General features: G+C 33.4%; 1 protein-coding gene across 2 annotated transcripts in view; it reads right to left on the bottom strand.

Annotated features, from left to right (window-relative positions):
- The window catches only part of LOC111051947 (putative ATP-dependent RNA helicase DHX57), a 54,107-nt gene extending 29,240 nt beyond the window's left edge, over window positions 1-24,867 (bottom strand). The window contains exons 1-8 of one of the 2 annotated variants that reach the window (XM_039437641.1): window positions 24,733-24,867; window positions 20,749-20,854; window positions 10,546-10,648; window positions 9,036-9,223; window positions 7,423-7,892; window positions 5,378-5,565; window positions 2,436-2,623; window positions 607-768 (exon numbers count right to left, since the gene is read on the bottom strand). In XM_039437641.1, coding sequence (XP_039293575.1) covers window positions 607-768; window positions 2,436-2,623; window positions 5,378-5,565; window positions 7,423-7,892; window positions 9,036-9,223; window positions 10,546-10,648; window positions 20,749-20,852 — 1,403 coding nt within the window. In that variant the 5' untranslated portion in view covers window positions 20,853-20,854; window positions 24,733-24,867. Of the gene's footprint in view, window positions 1-606; window positions 769-2,435; window positions 2,624-5,377; window positions 5,566-7,422; window positions 7,893-9,035; window positions 9,224-10,545; window positions 10,649-20,748; window positions 20,968-24,732 lie in introns of those variants that run through there. The other variant, XM_039437642.1, reaches the window with a different exon arrangement.
- Between the last annotated feature and the right edge of the window lie 1,552 nt (window positions 24,868-26,419).

The following is a 26,419-nucleotide window of genomic DNA, read 5'->3' as shown; positions in this document are numbered from 1 at the left end:
TATATTAACTTCGCCAGCCATGTACTTTCTGGAGGTCATTATATATGTTAGTACAAATTGGAGGGCATTCTTGTCACTTGTACTTGATCATTCCTACAATACGAGGAATGGTGGCTCGATCCTCGGTTACCCGGCACATAGTCTAACACCTCTGGAGATTGGTTGATTGAGAAAGGCGCAATAAAAATTAAAAATAGATTCCCCCATAATTTAAAAGATTTCTCCAACTTTCCAAAAATGATCGGAATGATAAGGGAAATTCAGTTAAGAAGAGCGCCATACACAGTGGATGAATGTGTGGATGTCTTGAGGGAAGAAAATTAAATATAATCGAATTAATAGAAAATAAACCTTTCCTTTAAATTAACTGAAATTGATCGATTTCTTCCACGGGGTGCTCCTAGAGGCAGTGTTGTTTTTGAGTCTCCACCTTGCACTAAAATGTTCTGTGTTTTATTATTGTTTGAGACGATTCAATGATGCGAAGCTTGTCTTTATTATGCAACTCACTGAATAAAAAAAAATTGATTTTATTAAATGAAGAGAGAAGTTGATAATGAGTTGATATTATTCATTTCTGATGAAGAAATAGAATCGTTTACTTACCCAGTTTCACCACAGATCATGACAACTCTGTTGTTTTTGATAGTATTGAGCAGCTCGCTTCGTTTGGCCCAGGCTGGCAGTTTGCTGCGGCTTTCAATCCATTTTTTACTTTTCTCGGTTTTCATGTGAGCTCTGTATTTGCTAGACAATACCACATTCTCTCTGCAATGGAAAAGTATGTTCATTAGTACTCGGTTTCGGCAAAATCTATTATATAAATGATAGACTGCATTAAGACGGTGTCACACCTGTCATACATCGTTCCAATCCGGTCACGGATGACAACGGCCTAGAATGAGGCAGGCCACACATGTTCGGTTCAGTGAAAATATGTATCCTATAAGTTCTTATGGTACAATTCATACTCACTCGGCCGGGCTGATTGGAAATAGTCATATTAGAACTATTGGCCGGCCGGGTTGGTCTAGTGGTAAGAAGCGTTACAAACATCGGTCTGCTAGCACCGCCTGGTTTGTGGGTTCGAATCCCGCTGGTGGCATGGACACTTGATCATCTCATCAATTCAACAACGCACTCTTTCCATTACTCATGCACAAGCAAAAAGCTCATGTTGGTGGTATCATCCGTAATAATAAAAAAGACTCAATCGAATTATATTTTCACTGTAAATTTTCACACAGGCCTTGAATACTACTGATATGTGGGAATCGAGCTTAAGGCTCCTACATGCTTCCGGTAATCGGAGCTTACCATCAATAACTAGAACGTCTTTGTCTACCAGAAACGTAAAAACCAGACATTAGAAATACTAGTTAGAGCGCCTACTCAATTATATCATCAATCTCTATCTTATTAGTGTGGCCACTAACAACAGAACAAGAGTGTTGAACAAGTGTGTACAAACATGTCGTTATACATTGTTGTATCATAACAGCAAAAGGCTTTGATCAACAATTTTGAGGTAACGTTTTTGTATCTTCGATTTTATGTTGTTCATTTTTTCTTCTATTTGAGGTTGAATAATTATTCAAAATTATAATTTGCAATTCCAACACCCGGTTGCACAAAAGTATGTTAACTTCTAATCCCGATTGAATGCCACGAGAACCAATCAGAGAAGCCTTCTCAGAAATACCTTCTATGATTGAGCTTCAGACCTTCATTTTCTTGGGTCCTAAATTATTCAATAGTCTGCCCGTCGAGATTCAAAATTCAAATAATCTTAAATCTTACAAATCTAAATTACACCTATGGTTGATGGGTCATTATCCGGTTGAGATTAATGAGCTTTTTATTATTCTTACATGAATCACCTTGACAGTCACTTGTTTCAATTCTTTCCGTATTTTATTAATGATTATTATGATTTCTCCATTGCGAGTGGGTGTGTGTATGTGTGGGATGAAATAAGATAATTAAATTTAATTAAGATAAGTGTTTTCATTTGAGTTTATAGATGAGCATTTTTAGTTGAGTTCTAAATGTATTTCACTCCTGTTTGCAGACAAGATTTTTCTGCAAACATTATTGTATTCAATGATCTGTAATATCATTTGTATAATGGAATTTGTCATATAAGTGATATCATTGAATAAAACTTGTTTTGATTTGATTGGTTTTCGTGGAATTTAATCATGATTAAAATTTTACAGGCTTTTGTTAAACCGGGCCCTAGTGGTTTATTTATTGTTATTGGTTGTTTATTTTATGTTAGAACTTTATTGTTTATTTTGTGTAGTCAAACAGCTGGTTATGTTCGAAGCCTTTCGTTCATGACACAACATGCATGTGTTTACATAGATGTTCAACAAACTTGTCATGTCGTTAGTGATTATCGTAACAGGTGTTTTGTGCGGAGTGTAACTCACTTGCGGATAGCCTCGACATCGACATCCCGCTGGCGCGGCTGAGTGATCCGTGTCTCACCGCTGCTATCACCGTCTTCCTCAGTGAGGCCTTCGTCCTCCTGCTCCCGGGTGGCTGCATCAGCCGGCGGCGCCAGGATGGAGTCGTTGGGCGAAGGGAAGCACTGCGGTCCATCGGCCGCTGCCAACACCTGCAAGTAGAAATGACAAATGAGAATCTTTTTTTTCCAAAAATCGATTTCTCCCTGGTCAAAATTCTTTTGATAATTGATTTTGGTGTTACGATTTGAATCAAAAATCGATTTTTACATTCAACAATTTATTGTTCAACTTAACCTACACTGAATTGTTGAACATACAAATGTAAGGTTGTTACCATTGATTAAAGTAGTTTTTTACAAAATTTGATCGGAAATGCATATGTTTGAGCTATGGTGAAGTCCACGTTTTAATGGCAGTGGAGAACAACGTTGCCGATTCTCTGCCTTGCCACTGCCTTCTACTGAGAATAGTTGATACCGGTTTATCTGATAAAATATCAACTGATCATTCTTGTCTAAAATGACCAATTATATTTTATTCGTCAAAAAAAAATATTTTTCAATTATTAAATGATTTTAAATTTTTATAATTGAGATTAAATATATTATTGATGAATTGCATTTCTACATTGTTAAAAAACGATCTGACAACGTTGCAGAACTAGAAAATGATAGCGATATCTACTTTTGTCAACTGATAGACAAGGATAGCAATGTTAAGACAAAAATGTTGATCAAATACTGCCATTATAACGAGACTTCACTAAGGAATAGAATTCTTTATTGTCATTAAACACACAGTGCAATAGACATAGTCATCAGGAAACATAAAACATACAACAGTCACTCAGACAAATACAAAATAAAGCGTTTCACAGAAGTCAATATAGAGTCGGAACACATATTACAATAAACTTCAACAAAAAATGAGTTCTATACATAAATAGATATAGCCTATGAATATATTTAAACATTGGAATAAATCATAAAAAAGAAAGGCTTTCCATACTCAAATCATGCTCAAATCTTGGAGTGAATATAGTGGTTTGGATATAATATGTTCATTTCGACAGGAATTCCACATTTAAATTATTATCTTATAAGTGTGGCCACTAACAGTGTATAGACACATGTCGTAATACATTGTTGTATCATCACAGCTTTGGTCAACAACTTTAAGGTAACATGTGTTCGATTTTTTGTTGTTTTTGTTTTCCTCTATTAGAGGTTGAATTATTTTTGTATCATTATAATTTGTAATTCCAAAACCCGGTTGCACAAAAGTCTTAACTTCTTATCCCGATTGAATGCCACGAGAACCAATCAGAAATTTTGCATTTCAAGGATAATATAAAAGGAAAAAGGAGCCTCCTTCATACGCCAATATGAGAGTAAAAATTACACTATAGAATTATTCATCATAAATCAGCTGTCAAGTGGATTATAAATTTCATGCCATGACGCATGCAATTCAATATCTCAATGTAAGTTGGTAAGAAATCAGCTGATGTAGACTATTAATTGCATGCCTCATTGAATGCAATTTTTATGCACTATTGAATGAACTATTGATTCCGTGCAATAACGCATGCAATTAATAACTAAAATAACAGAGTATTGTTTCTTGAACTTTCTCTGCTTTGAACTAGGGCTGTCCTGTTGCCAGTATGTCTTGCAGGAGATTAGATTTTGATGTTAGCTTTTTTGATACACCAACCCCAACAGCCATTAGCCGTTTTCACACCGATATCTCGCCGACACGAAATACAGACAGGATTTACTCTGATGGACAGTATAAGAGGAGGCTGCGGTTTATAAATGATACATAAATAGATATAGCTTATGAATATATTTAAACATTGGAATAAATCATAAAAAAGAAAGACTCTCCATACTCAAATCATGCCATTCTTGGAGTGAATATAGTGGTTTGGATATAATATGTTCATTTTGACAGGAATTCCACATTTAAATTATTATCCAGTTAGATGAAGAAATAATAGCCTGAACAACAGCTCGCTATACAGAAATACATATATTTTACCATAGAGGCTAGTTGGTTGATTTCTACCCTTACAACCAGACGGCAATAAGAATATTTGCTTGAGTGATCGTAGATGAAGTAGTGTATGTAACAGTTTTGTATGGTCTTTAAAACACTCGTAAGATGTTTTAAGACACACGTACGCTCGCTTACTTGTGTCTCAACTATACGGCTCAACTCACACTTACGCGACTCTAGTCGAGAGCATGTGTTTCCAAATGGTGACATTCAGACCAGTTGATTCTAGTCTCCGCGACTGTCACCATTTGAAAAAACATGCTCTCGACTGGAGTCGAGTCTCTTCTCGACCTGAGTCGCGTAAGTGTGAGTTGAGCCTTAATCTACATCTAACTCATGCTTTAAATACCCACATTATAAAACTGTTAGTGTTTACAAGTTTGTGTTTCTTCAACGGTTCCAAATTTTCTTAAATAACTCAATATTATTCGTTACAAGTGGTAATTGAGTGAAATATTTCTAATCAATTTATTAATTCAAGCCATCTAAATTAAAAATTTATAGTTTTCATGTTTATTTTGGACTAGAATTTTGTGAAAATTGTACACGTGAAATTCTAACCTCATCTTGGACTGTGTCACCTACAAATTTGGAAGAAAAATAGCACAAGAACTACCTCATTATTTTATCTACCAATGTTATTACATTAGTCTCATTTGTATTGCAAATAAATATCATATCATTGTCAAAATATCATATCATTGTTGATAAAGCACTATATCATCCTTTTGTCATTTAATTTTTGTTAAATCGATTTTTATTACTCGATTTTTTTTTGTTGTATCGATTTATTATGTTCGATTAATCGATTATTTAAGAAATCGATTCTTCGAAATCCCTACCTGCTCGTGGTGGTCCTGCAGCACAGAGGCCAGGTTGAAGACGGTGGGCGTCGCGGCGGCCGCGTCTTGCCTTGCCAGCCCCAACAGGTGCTGCGTCAAGCACAGACGCACACCCGCCGGCATACGGCTGTACTCGCTTTCTGGCACTAGCGACACCAGCGGACAGTCTTCCAGCGGGTACTTTGAACCTACAATCACACATTTATGATCTACAGATGGAAATTACTGAGATATTGCAATTACTCAAATGCTAATGAATCAATTATTATTATTAAACGAAAATCCATATTAAATGCTATAATTCACCCCGAAGACTTCTGCTACTGCAAATATTACAACAGGGTAAACAGCTAGATGGAATTTCGATGAGCGCTACTATTCAAAAATTATTTGTCAGCCCGGGAATCGAACCGAGTACCTCCCAATTGCCGGTCAGGAATGCTTACCCTTACACCAAACTGACAAATCTCTGGATAGATTTGCAGTAGCAGAAGTCTTTGGGGTGAATTACAACATTTAATTTGGATTTTCGTTCAATAATAATAATTAATTATCTACTTATGTATCAAATTAAATGAATGAAGCATTCATTGTTCCACTTCACATGTACAATAATACCATATAGGCTAGGAGAAATAAAATATCCTCAAAATTTACTCAATGAATTCTCTTCAGAAAGTTAACATAAATATTAACGGGAATTACTGAGATATTACATTAATTTCTGGCAAATGATTTTTGAATAGTAGCGCTCATCGAATTTCCATCTAGCTGTTTACCCTGTTGTCAATATTTGCAATAGCAGAAGTTTTCGGCATGATTACAGCATTTTATTTGAATTTTCGTTTAATAATAATTATTATTAATAGATATTTATTATTTATAATTATTCAAATAGAGACTACTGGATAAATTAGTATCTTTTGTTGAAACTGAGACCTTATTTGGCACCAGGTCACACCATTTCTCACAACCCACCGTTTACTGAATTCACATTGTGCCGGCCACATTTAATTATTATGCTTGTATTTAATAATTGGGTTTAAATTATGTGATTTTTGAAAAATTGTTAATTTCAGTTCAATGAATCTGGGCTTTAAAAAAGACTTAAGTAGAAGAACTTAATTAAAAAGACTTTGTTCTATTAGGAATTTTGAACTGGAAATTAGTTAGGCTAATGTGGATTAATAACACTTATTGAATACAGTACATATTGATATTGAGCGACTTGTTCGTAATTTTTACGCATTCTATTGTCAAACTCCACTTTATTAATGAACTTACAGGACTCCTGTTTAGTGTTGAAATTAACACATCTTCAGCAGCACAGTTGAAGATGTGTTGGTTTCAACTCGGAACTGAAGTTCTGGAAATTTATTATACAGTGGAATTCAGCATTCAGCAGTATTATAACAAAAGATGTGTTGGTTTTATCAAGAAACTGCTATCCTGCCAATTTATGAGTAGAGTGGAATTCAGCAGTACAGCTGAAAATGTGTTGGTTCCAACGCGGATCTTTAGTTGTAAAAATTCATTAGTAAAGAAGCACAGCTAAAGATGTGTTAGTTTCAACTCGGGACTGAAGTCCTGCAAATTTAAGAGAGTGGAAATCAGCAACATAACTAAAGATGTGTTGATTTCAACACAAAACAGCAGTCTTGTAAGTTTATTAATGAAGTGGAATTTGACAACATAATTATGCCCGGTTTCACCATGCTCGGTTAAGATTTTTGAACATGGTCCAGCCGGGTTCGATTTATAAGTGTGCACTGGGATTACTGATAACAGCTACCGCTATATAAATCAGTTGTTCCAGTGCACCTTTTTGTAAACCGTACATGATTTGGGCATGTTCAAATATCTTGACCAAGCTTGGTGAAGCCGTAAATCAGTGTTTCCCAATTTGAATTATATTCATTTATTCTTTAATAATTTATACAATAAGCACATTATCAAAATGATAGGGAAAGGAAAAATAAGGTAACCTTGTGCTATTCCTCTCCCAAATTTAGATAACATAAAAGATATAGGTTATGTTCACATACCTTTCGGGAATCGAATTTCCAACACGAACCAATTCTGACTATCATCGACTTCCACTTTGGTCACTGTCTTCTCGGGCAAATCGTGAGAGAACTTACACATGACACCGTGCCTGCAGGTGCCCTCCTTGAAAAACCTACACACAACCTTTTTGCTCTTCGACCTCGGATTGGGCTTTTCAGGGACAATATTCACGGGTGCTTTGACAGCATAATGCTCAGCCAAGTAGGGCAGGTTTAGACGTATGGCCCACAGGCGATCGTTGATTTTGACGGAGAAATGTTCGTCATAGATGGACAGAATGGCCTCCATTTCTTGTTTTCGTTCGGCCTCTGACAGCGGACATGTGTCGGCTTCGGGGTCGGGGAGGGGAAGGTGGAAGTAGCGGGACATGAGAAGCTCGAATGCGGCACCAAAATCACCCTCAACCGATTGCAGAGCTTCACTGCAGTGATTAGCCTCGAAACCGTACCTGCAAATTCGAAAAAATCATCAATCTACAAGAACATAATCAAGCCAATGATTAGACTAGAATTCTTTATTCATGTATGTTAGAATATATTATGGTTTATATACGAATTAATATTAAATGACAGTACGGTATAGCTGATTATTCAACAACGAAGTGTAACAATTCGAACACCCCTCTCAAATAGATTAATTGTAATACTCAACAAAATCAAATTCTTTATTCAAAATAAATGAGCAAACATTTACCAATATTTCCTGTTAACAAAAGAATATTTCCTAATATTTCGTGTAAGGATCCTTATAGATACTGTAATATTATTAGAATAGCGGAGTCATCACTCAGGCCACCAAATAGGTCTCGGTGAGCTGGCAGAGTGATGACCGCGTAGAGACGAAACTAGAAGGAGAACGTTACGAGAAGCGCTAGAGGGAGGTTGTGTAAGAGAATTGGTTTACGGAATGTGACTGAAGTATTATTATGCTCAGGAGATAGAGCAGATATATTATAAGGGATTTTTGTCAAAGCTGCTTGAATTCGAAAAGTTGTGTATTTATTTCATCTTATTTATATAATGTAGCACAGCCCAGGACCCTAAAAACCTGGTGGTAGCAGCTCTATTCGAGAGCACTGTCATGCTTTAGTTAGAAGAATTAGTTAAACAGGATTTTATTAAAAGAACCATATTATTTCTTATAAAAAATATAACTTCATTTATTTCTTTATTGATTCATACAATAAATACATCATCAAAATGATATGGTGAGAAAAAATAAGGTAACCTTGTGCTATTCCTCTCCCAAATTTAGTTAAGGTTACACATTAGGTATATATTAATTGCTATCAAACGGCTTCAATGATAGATAAATGAAGCGGTTTGACTCAGTGGTCGCGCAGATAAGCTATCATTTGGATAAGTTGAGAATCTGGCTCCTCCTACCCCCGTCGGAAGGGTGACCACTTGAGCTAACTCCTCTTAATATGATTCATGAGTTGGAAAAACCGCCTCCCGGTGGTTCGGAAACCATCTAAGGACTGTAGGTTCACTGATCTCTCCTTATCATCCGCTTCATTACCCATGCACAAGCCTAGAGGCTTAAGTGGGCATCACCCTCAGCAAAAAAAAAATAATGGTAGAAGAGTTACCTTTTAAGTTTGGTGATTGCAAACTGCTGCGCTATGTCCGAGGCTTGTCGTGTTTTATTGCTCTGTAGTGCATAGTTTTCAATGGTGCGTACCCGAAGATGTCCGCTGTTCATTCTGTAGTCTTTATGCAATGCCAATTCCAAACCTTTTGCTTCTTTGTAGGAGGATAACTCTTTCAGAGAATAGTTCTGTAGCAAAACACAACAATTCATTAAAAGCATTTTTCTCGTAGAAAAAAGTGAGGTCGGATTTGAAATGTAGCCTTTTTTATAATTTACAGGATCATTTTTAGCCCTGTTACCCAGTTTTTTTATCAATTTATTATCGGATTTACAGTTTTGAAATGTTTAGTTGTTATAATATATAAAATGAATAGGATATGTTATTAAATTACTCATTTCTTAGATACTAAAGACTATCCTCAAAATGTCAACCAATTCAGGTTTAACATGCTTCTACTCTACAATATTATCACATCTTCTACATTACCATAATATTCATTATTATCACATCTTCTACATTACCATAATATTCATTTTCTATGTTAAAATTCATTCTGTTCATGAGACGACTAAAATTCATACAGAATGTGAAAAATTTATTTATTTATTTAGCCTATTTATTTAATTGTCATTACAGATCATAATTATAATAAATATAATATGATTGGGAGAAGACAACAGGCATAGCCCAAAACTGTCTTCTCCCAAATTTTTACAAATAAAAGTTTCAAAAAAGAATAAGGTTAAGATTTCACTTTCACTTCAAAAAGTCCAATTTCCACTTCAAAACTAAAGACTAAACTAAAAATTTTGGATTTTGATATTTAAAAACTGATTAAAAACAAAAATATTTCACTCAAATCTCTACAGATTGGAAATGTTTGAGTAATTTAGCTTATCTTTATATAAAATGTTGTGCAGCATAAAGAATTTTAATTTGACAGCTCAAGGATAATCAACTTGCACTGCTGTGTGGACACCGATTGAGCAGGGCTACCAACTTTGCGCGACAAAATAAGTTTTATTTCAGTAGAAATGAATTACCACACACTTAAAATAGGGTAGGACTAGAATATCACTCTGTAGTAACAACTCTAAGGTATAAAAAATGCTTGAAGAGAGACCTAGAGACCTCATCTTTTAAACGAAGATGATTTTGTATAATATCTCAAACTATAGTAGTGTTATGGCTTCAACCATTTGTCCAAAACTAATGTTATGATGAATTAAATTAAATCCCATCACCTATTTCTGTTTTTCTCTGTATTCTTATATTAGTCTTCATCAGAAAGATGAACTTATGATTTTTAATATGATATCATATTGACTACTACAATCCCTTATAATCAAGGAATATCTAAAGTATCAACTGTATAGCTTATTTGTAAAAATATCAACCCTGAAATGAATGTTGAAAATGCGTCATTTTAGAAGCAATAATCAATAATTACTTCTTGGAAATACCGTACCTTATGAACTTGCAATATTTAAATGAATCTAATACTCACGTTTCCATGAATAAATTTTAGAGCATGTTCTATCAGCTTTTTAGACTCATCCGTCAAATAGAGTGTTGTCATCTCCACTTTATATTTTGATGGAACATTATTCCTACAAACAACAGAATAAGGATTAGCATTATATATATTTGGTATAAATTCGAAAATAACTTGACCATTTCACGCTCAAAATAGCCGCCTTTTCAGGATTTTTGTAATATTTTCTATCATGTCGATCAGAGAGTGATTTGAATCCCAAGTAATCTTCCCCCAATATCTCTCCTCACGTTTCCAGCCATTGTCCACTTCAGTTGGTGACACATCTTAGCATAGGACTGAATTAGCCTATAACAAGTGATGTATGGTGTGGTGAGCGGTCAATCTGCCGCCTGGCGCGAGATCTCATGCGGATATTCCCACTTACAATGTTGCCACAATTTTTTCGTAATAGTGTTTGTAAGCATTATTCGTAATGTCATAAATTGCAATAAATGCCTACAATCTCATGACGACATGGAAGTTTTTTATTAAAACCGATTTCGGACATAGAAAGAAGTTTCGTAGTACGGTACCGTACTACAGTAATAAGGCCGGTATTACGCTATAAAAGGTCTGTCTGTCATAAATAAATAATTTATAAAATATCTTTGATGTGAAAAATGTCAGTGTAATGGGCCAAATATTATTAGTTAAACAATGAACGTGTATCGATAATCATAATTATTATATGATGATAACAGATATTTAATACAGAACCATTATAGTCTAATACCAGAGACAAGAATTATAGTGCTTATGCTTATCCTTTATCTATGCTAATACCAGCCCAAGCACTCGAGATATATTCGACTACATTAATATTAGGTCTATTGTTTTAATTTTGCATCTAGTATTATATTTATATTATAGGGGTTTTAGGTCATCATAAGCTAAATGATTTTATGAAATAATTAGGGATTATAAGCCTATACTAACGTACCGGTAAACCGGGGTGACTTTGGCAAAATTTTTCGGAGTTGAGATATTAAACCGCTTGCAATCAATACTTGAGTTGCAATAAATCTCTTGCAATATTTTTTTTGTTTTCTGCAATGTTTGAAAAGTATTTTTCATCAAAAAATATTTATATTTTTCCCACTTTAACAAAGATTTTTGAAATTAAGAGAAAATGTCAACCAGGGGTTGGGGTGACTTTTCTCACTTTGAAAAATATATGGGAAAAGTTATTTTTCAAGAGTTAGACAGAGGGAAACCAACTGTTAACTCCTAATTAGTCCAGGCGCTGGCTTACATTGAGCATACATGAGAGAGGCAGAGAATTTGACTTCGGATTATTATTAGGGGGTCTTTAGTGTATATGAAACTCGATGTCGTCACGTCCCAGGGTGGTCGACAGATTGGGGGGGAGGGGGTTAAGTTGTAAAAAACGCGCGCTCATAAAATCGCCTGTTCTGCAGTGACTATTCATAGTACAGCTTTGAATTTTTTCTCAATATTACGTACACATAATTGGCTTTCAATGTGGTCCTTTACATTTTTGCGATAAACCGCATAGTTTTTCTGTAAAAAAATAAAATATGAAGAAAAATCTATTTTTTCATTATGGATTTTTTGTTATTTCTCGGATATTTAGGTCGTTAGCCGACTTAGAGGAAAAAGTTTCCAATAAACGTTATAGGCCGTTTCTTCCTGAATCCAATGATATATATAGTTTGGGGGTTACGATCATAGATGCGGCGGTGGGAGGGGGATAAGTAGCACTGTTACGCTGCGGTGCGGTCCTCCCTCATGATTAATGCGCGTAGTGACCTGTCTGTCGTATCGGTCCTACTAGTCTATGCATTCAAATTATGTATTTCAGGAACGCTATCTTATGTATTTTCGGTCGCTGAACACGATTTTTCAACTCTCAAGCCTCAATAATTGATAATTCTCATCATAATATACAAATTATGGTCAAAATTACAAACTTCATCTCATTATCATTATTTATGTGTTTCTCAGTGAATAAAAAACTTATATTTCATGAAGAGAGAATAATTATTCGATTTAGTACAATGATCACTTTGGAATTGCGAAAGTCAAGTGATGGAGTAAGTTAAACAAATAATATAGGCTACCCCATATAGAGCACCGTGTGACAGGAGTAAAATATTTTCTTAATATAAATTTACAAATAATGTCAATTACTCCCATGTGATATGACTAAATATTTGATTACAAAGGAAATACAACTCTAAAGCTGCGTTTACACCAAAGAGGTGTTAATAACTTATTCTTTATAGATTCTATTAGATTGAACATAGCTTATCATAAACATGATGAACGTATGTGTTTGTCAAGTTCCATTCAATGTAATAGATTCTATAAAGATTAAGTTATTAACATTTTGTTAATAACTCTGGTGTAAACGCAGCTTTATCAATTTATTTCTGTAACTCATATCTACGAATAGATAGGTACTTTTCATCTGGCTGTGTTTGACTGATTGTCTAGGGGTGGTACTTGAATGGAAGTGGAATAGGAGATATCTTTGTTGAATCTGAAATATTTGAAGAGAATACTGTTGGAAATCTATTGAGGGGAGATCAGTATAATTAACGTGTGAGAGCAAGCAATCAAATCAATGAAATAACTACAAGAATGACTCATGAACGGTTCAAATATGAGAGATTGTCAAGGTATATTTGAAAGAAGTCAGGAGCTATTTGTGGAGTTTTTTTTTAGAATCACAATGCAAAATCAATAACTACTTGAAATTGATCACTGATTATTGTAACATAGTTTAAATTACCTTAAATTGTATTCGTGCTCATAAGGAAGGACTCTGGTATTGCACATAGAAACTGTACGAGAAAAGATCCCATACATTTTTCATTCAATCACACAAACTATGTTATGGAGTCTGTGGTATATCTAGAAAATATGAAAAAAATATCCACAGAAGTAAAAAATCATTGCCAATAAGGAAAAATTAACTCTATACAGTCAATACATTGACTATCTGTGAAAAGGAAACCTTGAAAATTTAATAATGTGACAACCGATCATGCTTTGGAGCAAACCCTCATTCGATCATCTAAAACTCATGGGTGAGTGATTGGAATAGCTAGTTCTTCAAAGGCTTTCCTAAAATGGCTGCTATTATATAAATAAGTCTTCCATCAAAGATATTCTGTTCAAGTATGTTGACATCATTATGGATATCACTAGAGATTGTGAAGAAAGTCATCGAAGGAAGTAAAACAAGAATAATGGGAGATGAGAATGATTTCCAGAAGCATAACCTTCTCACGAGAACATTACATTTTTCTTCAAGACTCTAATGGACAACAGAATCTGCATAATGTTATCAATGGTCTGGAAGCAAGTGAAGAAGTGTGTGTATGAATGTAGAAAGAAATAGTTATTCGGTCTCCAACGATTGTTATCTGAACATAGTTGTGGCAAATTGTATAAGTGTATTCTCACCTATAAAAAGAAACAGAGTTCTGTCATTCTTCACGATGCAATCAAACAAAAAATCCTAGTCTTAGTTCATTCTAGAACAAAAAGATCTGATCTCTGTATTGTCACTAGAAAGCTGTTCAAAGATAATTCGGTATTGAAGTTTTAGTGCAGCATGCATTTCTACAATAACCGCAATCTCTGTCAACATCTGATGGATATTTAAAAAAAAAACGCTTAATCTCACATGAAATTGTAAGTGAAACTAGTTGTGGATTTGACTAAATCCCTAAATATCGTTGACAAATTCGCATAATGATGACATGGCTCTCCTGAATTCAACCCCTACTTCACTTTTCAAAACTTTCAATACGCTGCAAGATTATGGGAACTTTGTGGTGAGAAGAGTTATGAAAATTCTCAATGAAGATGGAGTGATACAGGTGGACATAGTTTTTCATGTCTATGGTCTAAATTCAAAGGTAGTGAACATACTAGAAGCAGCAGAGTAAAAGAATCACTCCAATAATATGCTCTCCAAACCATCGAGACTTGATTTCTAAATCTGTGGCAGAGATTTATTAATGTGACATGCAAGAATCTATAAAGGAATAATCCATACGTTAGCTACGTGCAGGAATACATTCATTCATTTGTGGATAGAACTACAAATCATTTAAATATGTTTGGGAAAGAATAACAGACAAAACTATTCTATTCCCAAATTTTGATACTGAAAAGCTTATTACCATTTTAAAACAGTCTGAACGGGAATAGCATAATGGATGAATCAATCAAAAGTTAGTGAAATACCATTATAGTAATACTGTTAGAAATAATTTGAATGAATATTTAAATTTTCATTTCATTTTGATTTGACACATATCTATTGGATATAATTACCTATCTATAATAATTATAATTATCTATATTGGATATAATTTCTCGAAAGTTCACGACAAACTGAAGATTCGTGAAAGATTAACATTTTCATACTAAACATAATTATTATGAGAATGAATGAATGATGAATTCCATTTCCACCATAAAGAAGTAAGAAATTCCACAAACATTTCTTGGAAATTAACAGACTATTATATCAAGTAAGCGTGGCCAGTGTGTAATTAATAATTTAGCCTGCAGCTCATCACAATAAATTAATTTGAAATAATATATAAACACATATGAATATTATCATTATTCTATCATAATATATTTCTTGAAACCCAAGTCACGTTTATTACAAATAGTCAGTTCTTAGTTTCCTTGCAGAATGAGATGAAGTTTGTAATTTTGACCATAATTTGTATATTATGATGAGAATTATCAATTATTGAGGCTTGAGAGTTGAAAAATCGTGTTCAGCGACCGAAAATACATAAGACAGCGTTCCTGAAATACATAATTTGAATGCATAGACTAGTAGGAGCGATGCGACAGACAGGTCACTACGCGCATTAATCATGAGGGAGGACCGCGTCGCAGCGTAACAGTGCTACTTATCCCCCTCCCACCGCCGCATCTATGATCGTAACCCCCAAACTATATATATCATTGGATTCAGGAAGAAACGGCCTATAACGTTTATTGGGAACTTTTTCCTCTAAGTCGGCTAACGACCTAAATATTCGAGAAATAACAAAAAATCCATAATGAAAAAATAGATTTTTCTTCATATTTTATTTTTTTACAGAAAAACTATGCGGTTTATCGCAAAAATGTAAAGGACCACATTGAAAGCCAATTATGTGTACGTAATATTGAGAAAAAATTCAAAGCTGTACTATGAATAGTAACTGCAGAACAGGCGATTTTATGAGCGCGCGTTTTTTACAACTTAACCCCCTCCCCACCAATCTGTCGACCACCCAGGGACGTGACGACATCGAGTTTCATATACACTAAAGACCCCCTAACAATAATCCGAAGTCAAATTCTCTGCCTCTCTCATGTATGCTCAATATAAGCCAGCGCCTGGACTAAATGAATAATGACATTGAAAACAAATGAAATTTACTTCCAAAAACCACAAATTATTTTTTGAAAAATATTTTAATTTCTGCTGCCTAAAGATCTTTTTTAGCGACAAAGCATCTTGGCTTCAGATTTTTTTTTTTTTTTTTTAAGATTACGTCCTAAAGACTCCAGTCATGGAGTATAAGACAAGTCATGTTATTACATAATAATTCTAACACTAAGTAGTTCAACCTAGTTTAGGTTTGAAAGGAATTCTTGTACACTATAAAAAGCTCTATCAACTAAATATTTTTTAAATTGTTTTTTGAAAATCTTCAAATCGTCATTACTTTTCAAGATTTGAGGTAGCTTGTTATAAAATTTCCTACCAATATAATCTGGTTTTTGTTCAAATAACCTACTATTGTGACCCATTATATGATAATCTGCTCTGTTTCGCGTATTATACTCATGAACATCTGAATTCTGGATCACACCACTCGTTTTCACATGCATTACAACTTCATATACATCAAAGATGGCACAGTTAATAGACCAAGCTTTTTAAATAAAGGCCTACAAGAGTCTAACCTATTCACTTTCTCTATACATCTGAGTGCCTTCTTTTGAATCTTAAACACCCTGTCCATATTTTGTTGAGATGAATTACCCCATACTAAAATAGCATACCTAATATGAGATAGTATAAGTCCATGGTAAGCAGTTAACAGTAGTTTTTTATCATTCAGCCTAGCAAGCTGCCGCAGGACAAATACCCCAGATGATATCTTATTACATATCCTCTCAATGTAAGGATGCCATGTTGATTTCCTGTCCAATAAAATTCCCAAGAATGCTACTTTCTCTTCTTGGTCTAATTCATTTTCCTCTACAAACACATTTATTTCTCTATCCTCTACTGAATTATATTTACTTTTGAATTGTAGGAATTGACATTTCTTACTATTTATTGTTAATTGCCTTTTCTTCAAGAATTGGACAATTGACTGTACTCCAGTAAAAGCATTTATTTCTAGACTATCTAATAAATAATTGTTAAAGATAAGCGATGTGTCATCAGCAAACAACAGAGCTCTGTGATCTTTCAACTCTTTTGGTAATTGGTTCACATACAACAGAAACAGTAAGGGACCCAGAATTGAGCCTTGAGGTACTCCAGCCTGGACCTCCAGTTTTTGAGATTTAATTTTTACTATTTCATTCCCATCCACCTTGGTAAGCTCAACACACTGGTTTCTACCTATGAGATATGATTCAAACCATTTTAGTTCTATACCATTCACACCTACAGTTTTTAGTATTTCCAATAATATTCTATGGTTCACACAATCAAAAGCTTTGGATAAATCAAGAAATATTGCGGCTGCCTTCTCACCTAAATCTATTATATCTATTAATCTTTCAACAAGGGATACTATTGCAGTCTTAGTAGATTTCCCTTTCTGGAACCCATGCTGTTCATCACATATGAAATTAATTTCTTCCAGGTGCATCAATAGCCTATTTAAAACTACTCTTTCAAAAATTTTACTTATTACATTTAGAATACTAATGGGTCTATAATTTTCAACTCTTTCAGAATCACCTCTCTTGAAAATTGGCAAAATTTTTCCTTGTTTCAGATCATCAGGGAAAATACCCTGCTCTAGTGAAGTATTAAGGAGATGCAATAAAGGGTCCAGTAATTCATTTTCACATTCTTTTAAAATTTTGCTTGAGACCCCATCCAATCCTACTGTTTTTTTGTTATTCAAATTTTCTATTATTCTTGACAACTCATCTCTTGATAATGGATGAAATTTAAATACCTTTTCAATTGGCTCAGAATTTAATGTAGTTGTATTATAAGTATTAGTGTTCAGTGACTTTTGGAGATTATATGCAACCTGTTGATAATACTTATTGAAAAAGTTACAAATGTCTATACTATCATCCATATAATTTCCATGTTCATCGATTATCCTAGGGACATTAGTAACTGTATCTTTTTGAGCTGCTCTCCTATTTCTATTAATTACCTCCCAAACAGCAGAGTTAAAATTGGTACTAGTTGTTAATATTTCAGCTGTTTTCTTACACTTAGCTTTCCTCACTTCTTTTGCATAGTTTTTCTTTAGACATTTGTATTTGACCTCACTCGGAACATCCCTCACTAATTTAAATTCCTCATAAGCTTCCCTAACAATATTTCTTTGAGTAAGAATATCTTCAGTTATCCATTCATCTACTTTGTTTAATTTACTTTTTACTTTGACTTTTTTTATCGGACAGCATACACTAATGTGAAATCTTAGAGTATCAATGAATTGCTTATATTTGTAATTTAGGTTACAACTGTTATAAACACTACTCCAATTTTCTTGAAGCAGTTCCTGCTTCAAACAATTTATATTTCCTAGCTCATATTGCTGAATTTCTTTCACAACAGTTTTTTTTCTGCTTGGATTCTGGCCCTGCAACTTAACATCTAAAATTTGATAGTTATGATCTGATAGATCTGAGCTACCTAACCTGACATTACAACCTTCTATATTTGTGAGGATATTATCAATAATTGTCTGTGAAGTTCGAGTTACTCTTGTATATTCGTGGACCTTAATTTCTAAATTATTCATATTAATAATATCTCTAATATCCTCTGTCATTTTATCCTGCCTGGCAAAATCGGTATTGAAATCTCCTACTACTATAACATTTGTGAAACGAGCGGTTGTAATTTCCAAAAGTGTATGGAGCAGCTCACAAAATTTTTGCCAGTCTCCATTTGGTGACCTATAGATACCTAACACTGCTACCTCAAATCGATCATCAATTTTTAACCTTAGTCCCGTCACCTCTAAATCCATCTCAACAGAAAATCTCTTAACAAAATCCAGTTCATAAGTTTGGGTATGTTTAGCATTGCTAGTGAATATACATACACCATCACTTCTATGAGCTATTCTACAAAATTCTGATCTCAGTGAATAGCCTGGAATCCTAACTTGATTTATTTCCTTTATTTTTAAGCCATGCTCTGTGAAAATAACAATGTCAGGATCCTCCTGTTTAAGAAATACTTCTAATCTGTCAATTTTGTTGCGAAGATACTGAATATTTTGATGATAAATACTAAAAACCTTACCATCTTGTGCTACTCTATCTCTAGCATTTGTAGCTATTTCCCTTTCCCTGTTTTGAGCCAATTTACTAAAAATCGTTATTTGTTTTTTGACTGTTTTTAAACCAGAGGATTGCAAACGGCTTTCAATCAGCTCTGCCAATCTATTACAAAAGATTACTTTGCCAGATCGATTTAGATGCAACCCATGATTAGTGAAGTTATGTCTTTTCAGCCTTTCATTTAGAAAACAAATCCCCAGTTGTTTAGAATTCTTATTTTTTAGGCTGTTGATTGTATTATGGATTGATTTGTTTGTCGAATTGATTGCTTCATTTAATTCTGGCCTATCAAACCTATTAGGAATAGTACTTAATATTAAGTTTGTTTTTTTGCTGAGTAACACAATTTCCTTGATTTTTTCTGTTACTTGAGGAAGATGATTCAAGTTAGTTTCATTTATATTATTTGAGCCACCCAGTACAATTAGATAGTCATTTTCATCAAAGTCTTTAGTTTGTTCCCTAGCTGACTCTACAACTGCATTAATTGATGCACTTGGCTTGAAAAAACATTGGACATCAAATTTATTTTTCAATCTTTTATCAAGGAGATCACTGCAATCACGTCCATGACTGGACGTCAGATGCAGGATCAACTGAAAATGAATAGGCCTATTAAGATTATATTAAACTCAAGCAAGGTAATTATTATGTTTTATTAGGTAGAATGCATGATATTTATCATAGGCTATTTTGAATTGTATTTGCATCTTATCATGCATAATATCACAATATTTATACTGGGACAAAGTTACCCCAAGTTGAACTTAAAAGTGACCTCGTTGTATTCAACAGAGCCCTAACCAGTTCAACTATGGATATTATAGACCAATTAAAATATGATAAAAAGACCAAAATAATAATGTACTTACTAATATCATAAGTCTTTTAGGAATAAGTTTTCTAATACGAGGTTTTTCAACTAAATCATAAGATGAAGCAAGCAATTCAGTTTTATAATAACAATTCAACTAATATATCAAGATTCGACAATATATCGATTGTAGAACCCCGATAATAATCAGGGATTAGGCTATCAATATTGAACATCGATTTCGAATAACAGAGACTAGAGATAAACTGATTTGAATATTTTTTCCACGAGGTGGGACAAAGTCACCACGGGGTAGGCAAAGTCACCTACGTATATAGGTCGACGGTATATTATAAGATAGTATTTGTATTTAGCCGCATAAAAATGGCTTACACACTTTAGAAATTGAATGAATTTACCTTAAAAAATAAATGGCAACAAAATTGCTCTATGCTAGTGGAGGAAGGTTAATAAAAATAGCCTACAAGATTTAGAAAACAAATAAAAAATCAATGTACTTTGTAATACCCATCAGTCTTGAATAAGGTAGAGATATAGGCCTAATAGGCTACTGTATTGTAAAATCAACAAAAGGCCGAATCAATGTTTGAAGACTTGATTTGTTGGTTGATAGGCCTACACTTGTTAAAATTAAACTGAAATGAATCAAATTATTTTATATAGGTTCATTTAATCTTTAGCAAAAAAAAATGAAATTAATTAAGTTATGTGCTAGGTATATTCTATGAAGCATTGCAAGGAAACGTGATATAAATAAAAGTAAATTAAAAAATAATTTGATCAAAACTTACTCATCAGCAATCTTTTCTTCTTTCTTTTTTGTAGGTATGATAAAATTTTCCTCATTTTTTACACGGTTATTTCCACTTTTATTCCTGACACTCATTTTTGTCATAAATATTTACAAATTCCGATATTTATTGGAGAGTTTGTGCTTTTAAAATTATTCAAAAAGCCAACATCACCCATCACCTTTCAACTTACAAATTTCAGGTTGAAACCTGCCTGCAAATTGCAAACTGTGGAATGTGGAAATGAGTCATCCTAACCTAAAAACACGCCATTTGAATCAATATCTTTTGCAGTAGCTTTAATCATAAAGGCATTGTTTTGAAAGCAGTTGATTGAAAGTAATACAAAAAATGAAGGAAAAAAGTTATGAATTGAGAAAGAATTAAATCAGGATTCAATTATTTTTCTGAAGCATTATTTGTATTATTTCTCCACATAGTTCACATGACACCTTGAGTATTTCCTAGCGAATCGTGTCTGGATGCACAAAAATTGAGCATATCGATTCTACATTGCAAAAATTTACCGTCAAGTAATGTTTCTGAAATAATGCTCACAACAAAGCACAACCACAAAGTAGGAGAACATCCTCTTCTCTGTGGCACAGCGAAGGATATAGGAAATGGGAAATCCTTTTTACTTTGTGCGATTTCAGGTTAAAATGACAGTGGAGAACAGGGCTATCCATTTTCTGCCTTTCCACTGTCTTCTATAAAAGATAGCTATAATATGAAAGTTACCGGTAGGCCTGTATCTTGTGATATACTGTTCATTATTGTTTATTAGATCTGGTCTATATTTAAATCGTCAAGAAAAAATATTTTTCAATGATTGGATGATGATTTTCCATGATTGAGATTGAATATTTTTTAATTAATCAAATTTTCACATAGTTGGACAACGATCTAGCAGTGTTGCAGAGCTAAAAAATGATTTTGCTCTGCCATGTGATAGACAAGGATAGAAACACCAATATTAATCAAATAGCCTACTGTTATTATAGCCTTGATCTCTGTTGTATAAAAACATACCTAAATGAAAAAACTTTGGTTCACGGTATTATTATAATCAGTTAAAAAGATATGATAAAAACGTTGCCGATCCTCTGTGCTATTCAAATATCAAAACTGATAAGAACAGATATACTAGTAGTTCTGTGAACAGTAGAACTCACGCAGTATTCTCATCCACAAGAGTACCACAGAGAGTTATGATTGAAAACTATAGACCTTATGGAAATACAGCAATAGACTGGCTTCTCCACACATCTGTGTAATCACTTGTCAGCTGATTTATGATGAATAATTCTATAGTCTGATTTTTATTCCAATATTAGCGTATGAAGGAGGCTCCTTTTCCCTTTTTTATTATCCTTGAAATGCAAAATTTTCAAAAACCTTGTATATACGTCGACGCGCATTCAAAAAAGGAACATACCTGTCAAATTTCATGAAAATCTATTACCGCGTTTCGCCGTAAATGCGCAACATATAAACATTCAAACATTAAGAGAAATGCCAAACCGTCGTTACCGTCGTCTTGAATCTTGGACCTCACTTCGCTCGGTCAACTACACTTCGATCTTAGCCAATAGGCAGAGAAGCCATGCAAAAGCCGTATAGTTTATTTCTTGTAAATTTATTTGATATAAATAAAGCACTTTTATAATATTTATCTATATCTTTCTATCCAATCTAAACAATTGAATTAGGTCAGTAACAATTGAAACATATTCATGATATTAAATAGGATAATTATTTGCATTTTTATTAATGCATGATTCTAAATTTGTCATGTATATTCACATATATCTTATACCGCCGGTACTACCAGAGGATCCTTCTAGATAATAGACTGTACTATAATATTAGTTCAGTATTATAATCCAGTATTAGCGAGAATGTGCACAGGTGTGGAGCAATTAGGTAGTTGCCTGGTGAGAATGGAAAAACACTGCACAGAAATTACTATAATAATGCCACTGTTAGACGGTATAGTTTATTGAAAACAGATGAGAGTCTACAAAACAAACAACTAACTTATGGAGAATCATCAAAGCATATAGTGAAGGAGACGGTGAATACGGATACTAAATTTCCCGTTTGTTGACCTGTCTGAATATTGATAATGTGATCAGGAATCTCAATGGCGCTAATAAAATATTTTGTTTGTGAATTAGCAGCAACTATTGGAATGCCGTTGATAACACACGGTTGCTACCATATACGACGACCTTGTAGAAGGTCTTCAAGGACTGACTCAAAAATATGTAGGCCTAGGCTCTAATATCACTGGTTTTTAATATAGGCCTACCATCAATTCAAATTGAGAGATTGGCTTAACTTCAGTGTACTATACAGAACAGGATTAGTATTTTGAAAGTAAAAGGACGTTCTATCTTGTTCGTTAATTTCTTAACAATGCCTGCATATATCCATTTCCGTATCATCTATTAATAAATTAGCTCATTAGCTGATGAGCTGGTCAGCACGAGGTTTATTAATGTTGAGTGTACTATTTCTGTACTGAAGTGATACTGTAAGCGGAAATATATATTATGCATTTCTTTTGAGCAGAGGAGCGGCTCGATAATTAATAGAGTCTGTGAATGAAAAATATTTTGTCGCATCAATATAATAATTAGGCTACATATCATAAACTGTCGAGGTGTCAAGTGCTCACTATTATCTTACTTATATCGAAAATTAGTTAACAGTGCATTTATTTCACATTGGTAGGCTACCTAATGTTATCATTGTGAACCAGATTAATAAGAATATTTTAATGGCAGAAGCATTAAAATAATATCTTACTTATTCTCATGCTTTGAATGTTTATCCTTTTAATCAGGATTCCAAAAAAAGTTAAAAATGAAAGAAGAGATTGAAAAAGTGTTAGGCCTATCTCTCAAGTCTTTATAAAATTTTGATTATTGAAATATCATGGGCCTGATTCAATTTATTAGAGACTGGTATATACCTACAATAAAATATATTTTTTTTAATGGAGTACGGTACCTAAGTTAATAGTTTGTCAGTAGTTGACATGAGAAAGGTATAAGTTGATGAGAGATGCGAGTAATATATATTATATAATATTAACAAATATCCTTATATTTGATCCGAATGGTTATTCATAATACAGTAGTCGGGGTCACTGCAATCAAAAATATTTTATTCTGTACGGTAGCTAATAAATTTCATACGTATTGATTGTCCATAATGTATCCAGTGTCCATAATGGAAGTAATTGAACTACTCAAATTAATGGCTTACTGGTCCCTCATAGATTTATAGTATTCCTGGTGATTGAGCCTGTCTTTTTCAGCGTTGTCTATTAATAATAAAGCTTAATTTACAACTAGCTTATCCAGCGAACTTCGTACCGCCAATGTATCTCATGTTACATTTGACTTTATTTGGTGAATCATGAAATTTATCTGACAATCAACATGTTCATTATTACATCTCAATACGGACTTCCTATGTGCTTATTCATTATTCTGAAAACATATTATACTTCTCAATCAATTGGTAGTAGCCTAATATGTATCAGTAAAGTTTTCAATTAAAAAAGAAGTTTTATATCAGTGTTTCAAAGAAAAATATTCAATGTTCTCATAGCTGTAGATTGTCGATATATGGTCCAGGAAATATGCGATGTACGATGAATCACACAGAATTCCATATTCTTTCCATTTTAGGATGAATATAAGCTAAGCTAAATTCGAAAAATTGTAAATTATTCTATCAGTCTTCAGTAATTAATGAATGCAATATGAATACTATACAAATATACTATACTATATATACTATACATTATATATATACTCTCTTTCATTAGGTGAATAATTTTTCCAACATTTTCCAGTTTCTCAATGATAGGGGAGTGATAATTATTTGTATGGGTCTTCTAAGGAACCATTATCAACAGCTGGTACCAATTAACTACACTTCAACTCCTGACACTCATTTTTGTCATAAATATTTACAAATTCCGATATTTATTGGAGAGTTTGTGCTTTTAAAATTATTCAAAAAGCCAACATCACCCATCACCTTTCAATTTACAAATTTCAGGTTGAAACCTGCCTGCAAATTGCAAACTGTGGAATGTGGAAATGAGTCATCCTAACCTAAAAACACGCCATTTGAATCAATAGCTTTTGCAGTAGTTTTATTCATAAAGGCATTGTTTTGAAAGCAGTTGATTGAAAGTAATACAAAAAATGAAGGAAAAAAGTTATGAATTGAGAAAGAATTGAATCAGGATTCAATTATTTTTTCTGAAGCATTATTTGTATTATTTCTCCACATAGTTTACATGACACCTTGAATATTTCCTAGCGAATCGTGTCTGGATGCACAAAAATTGAGCATATCAATTCTACATTGCAAAATTTACCGTCAAGTAATGTTTCTGAAATAATGCTCACAACAAAGCACAACCACAAAGTAGGAGAACATCCTCTTCTCTGTGGCAAAGCGAAGGATATAGGAAATGGGAAATCCTTTTTACTTTGTGCGATTTCAGGTTAAAATGACAGTGGAGAGCAGGGCTATCCATTTTCTGCCTTTCCACTGTCTTCTATAAAAGATAGCTATAATATGAAAGTTACCGGTAGGCCTGTATCTTGTGATATACTGTTCATTATTGTTTTAAATTATAAATTAGATCTGGTCTATATTTAAATCGTCAAGAAAAAATATTTTTCAATGATTGGATGATGATTTTCCATGATTGAGATTGAATATTTTTTGTTTAATCAATTTTTCACATAGTTGGACAACGATCTAGCAGTGTTGCAGAGCTAAAAAATGATTTTGCTCTGCCATGTGATAGACAAGGATAGAAACACCAATATTAATCAAATACCGTAGCCTACTGTTATTATAGCCTTGACCTCTGTTGTATAAAAACATACCTAAATGAAAAAACTTTGGTTCACGGTATTATTATAATCAGTTAAAAATGATATGATAAAAACGTTGCCGATCCTCTGTGCTATTCAGATATCAAAACTGATAAGAACAGATATACTAGTAGTTCTGTGAACAGTAGACCTCACGCAGTATTCTCATCCACAAGAGTACCTGATTGAAACTATAGACCTTATGGAAATACAGCAATAGACTGGCTTCTCCACACATCTGTGTAATCACTTGTCAGCTGATTTATGATGAATAATTCTATATTCTGATTTTTATTCCAATATTAGCGTATGAAGGAGGCTCCTTTTTCCTTTTTTATTATCCTTGAAATGCAAAATTTTCAAAACCCTTGTATATACGTCGACGCGCAATTGAAAAAGGAACATACCTGTCAAATTTCATGAAAATCTATTACCGCGTTTCGCCGTAAATGCGCAACATATAAACATTCAAACATTAAGAGAAATGCCAAACCGTCGTTACCGTCGTCTTGAATCTTGGACCTCACTTCGCTCGGTCAACTACACTTCGATCTTAGCCAACAGGCAGAGAAGCCATGCAAAAGCCGTATAGTTTATTTCTTGTAAATTTATTTGATATAAATAAAGCACTTTTATAATATTTATCTATATCTTTCTATCCAATCTAAACAATTGAATTAGGTCAGTAACAATTGAAACATATTCATGATATTAAATAGGATAATTATTTGCATTTTTATTAATGCATGATTCTAAAT

Source organism: Nilaparvata lugens, chromosome 11 (genome assembly GCF_014356525.2).
Source record: "Nilaparvata lugens isolate BPH chromosome 11, ASM1435652v1, whole genome shotgun sequence".
Classification (NCBI taxonomy): Eukaryota; Metazoa; Arthropoda; class Insecta; order Hemiptera; family Delphacidae; genus Nilaparvata; species Nilaparvata lugens.
The sequence above is the reverse complement of the archived record's forward strand: the minus strand, read 5'-3'. Positions and strand labels throughout refer to the sequence as shown.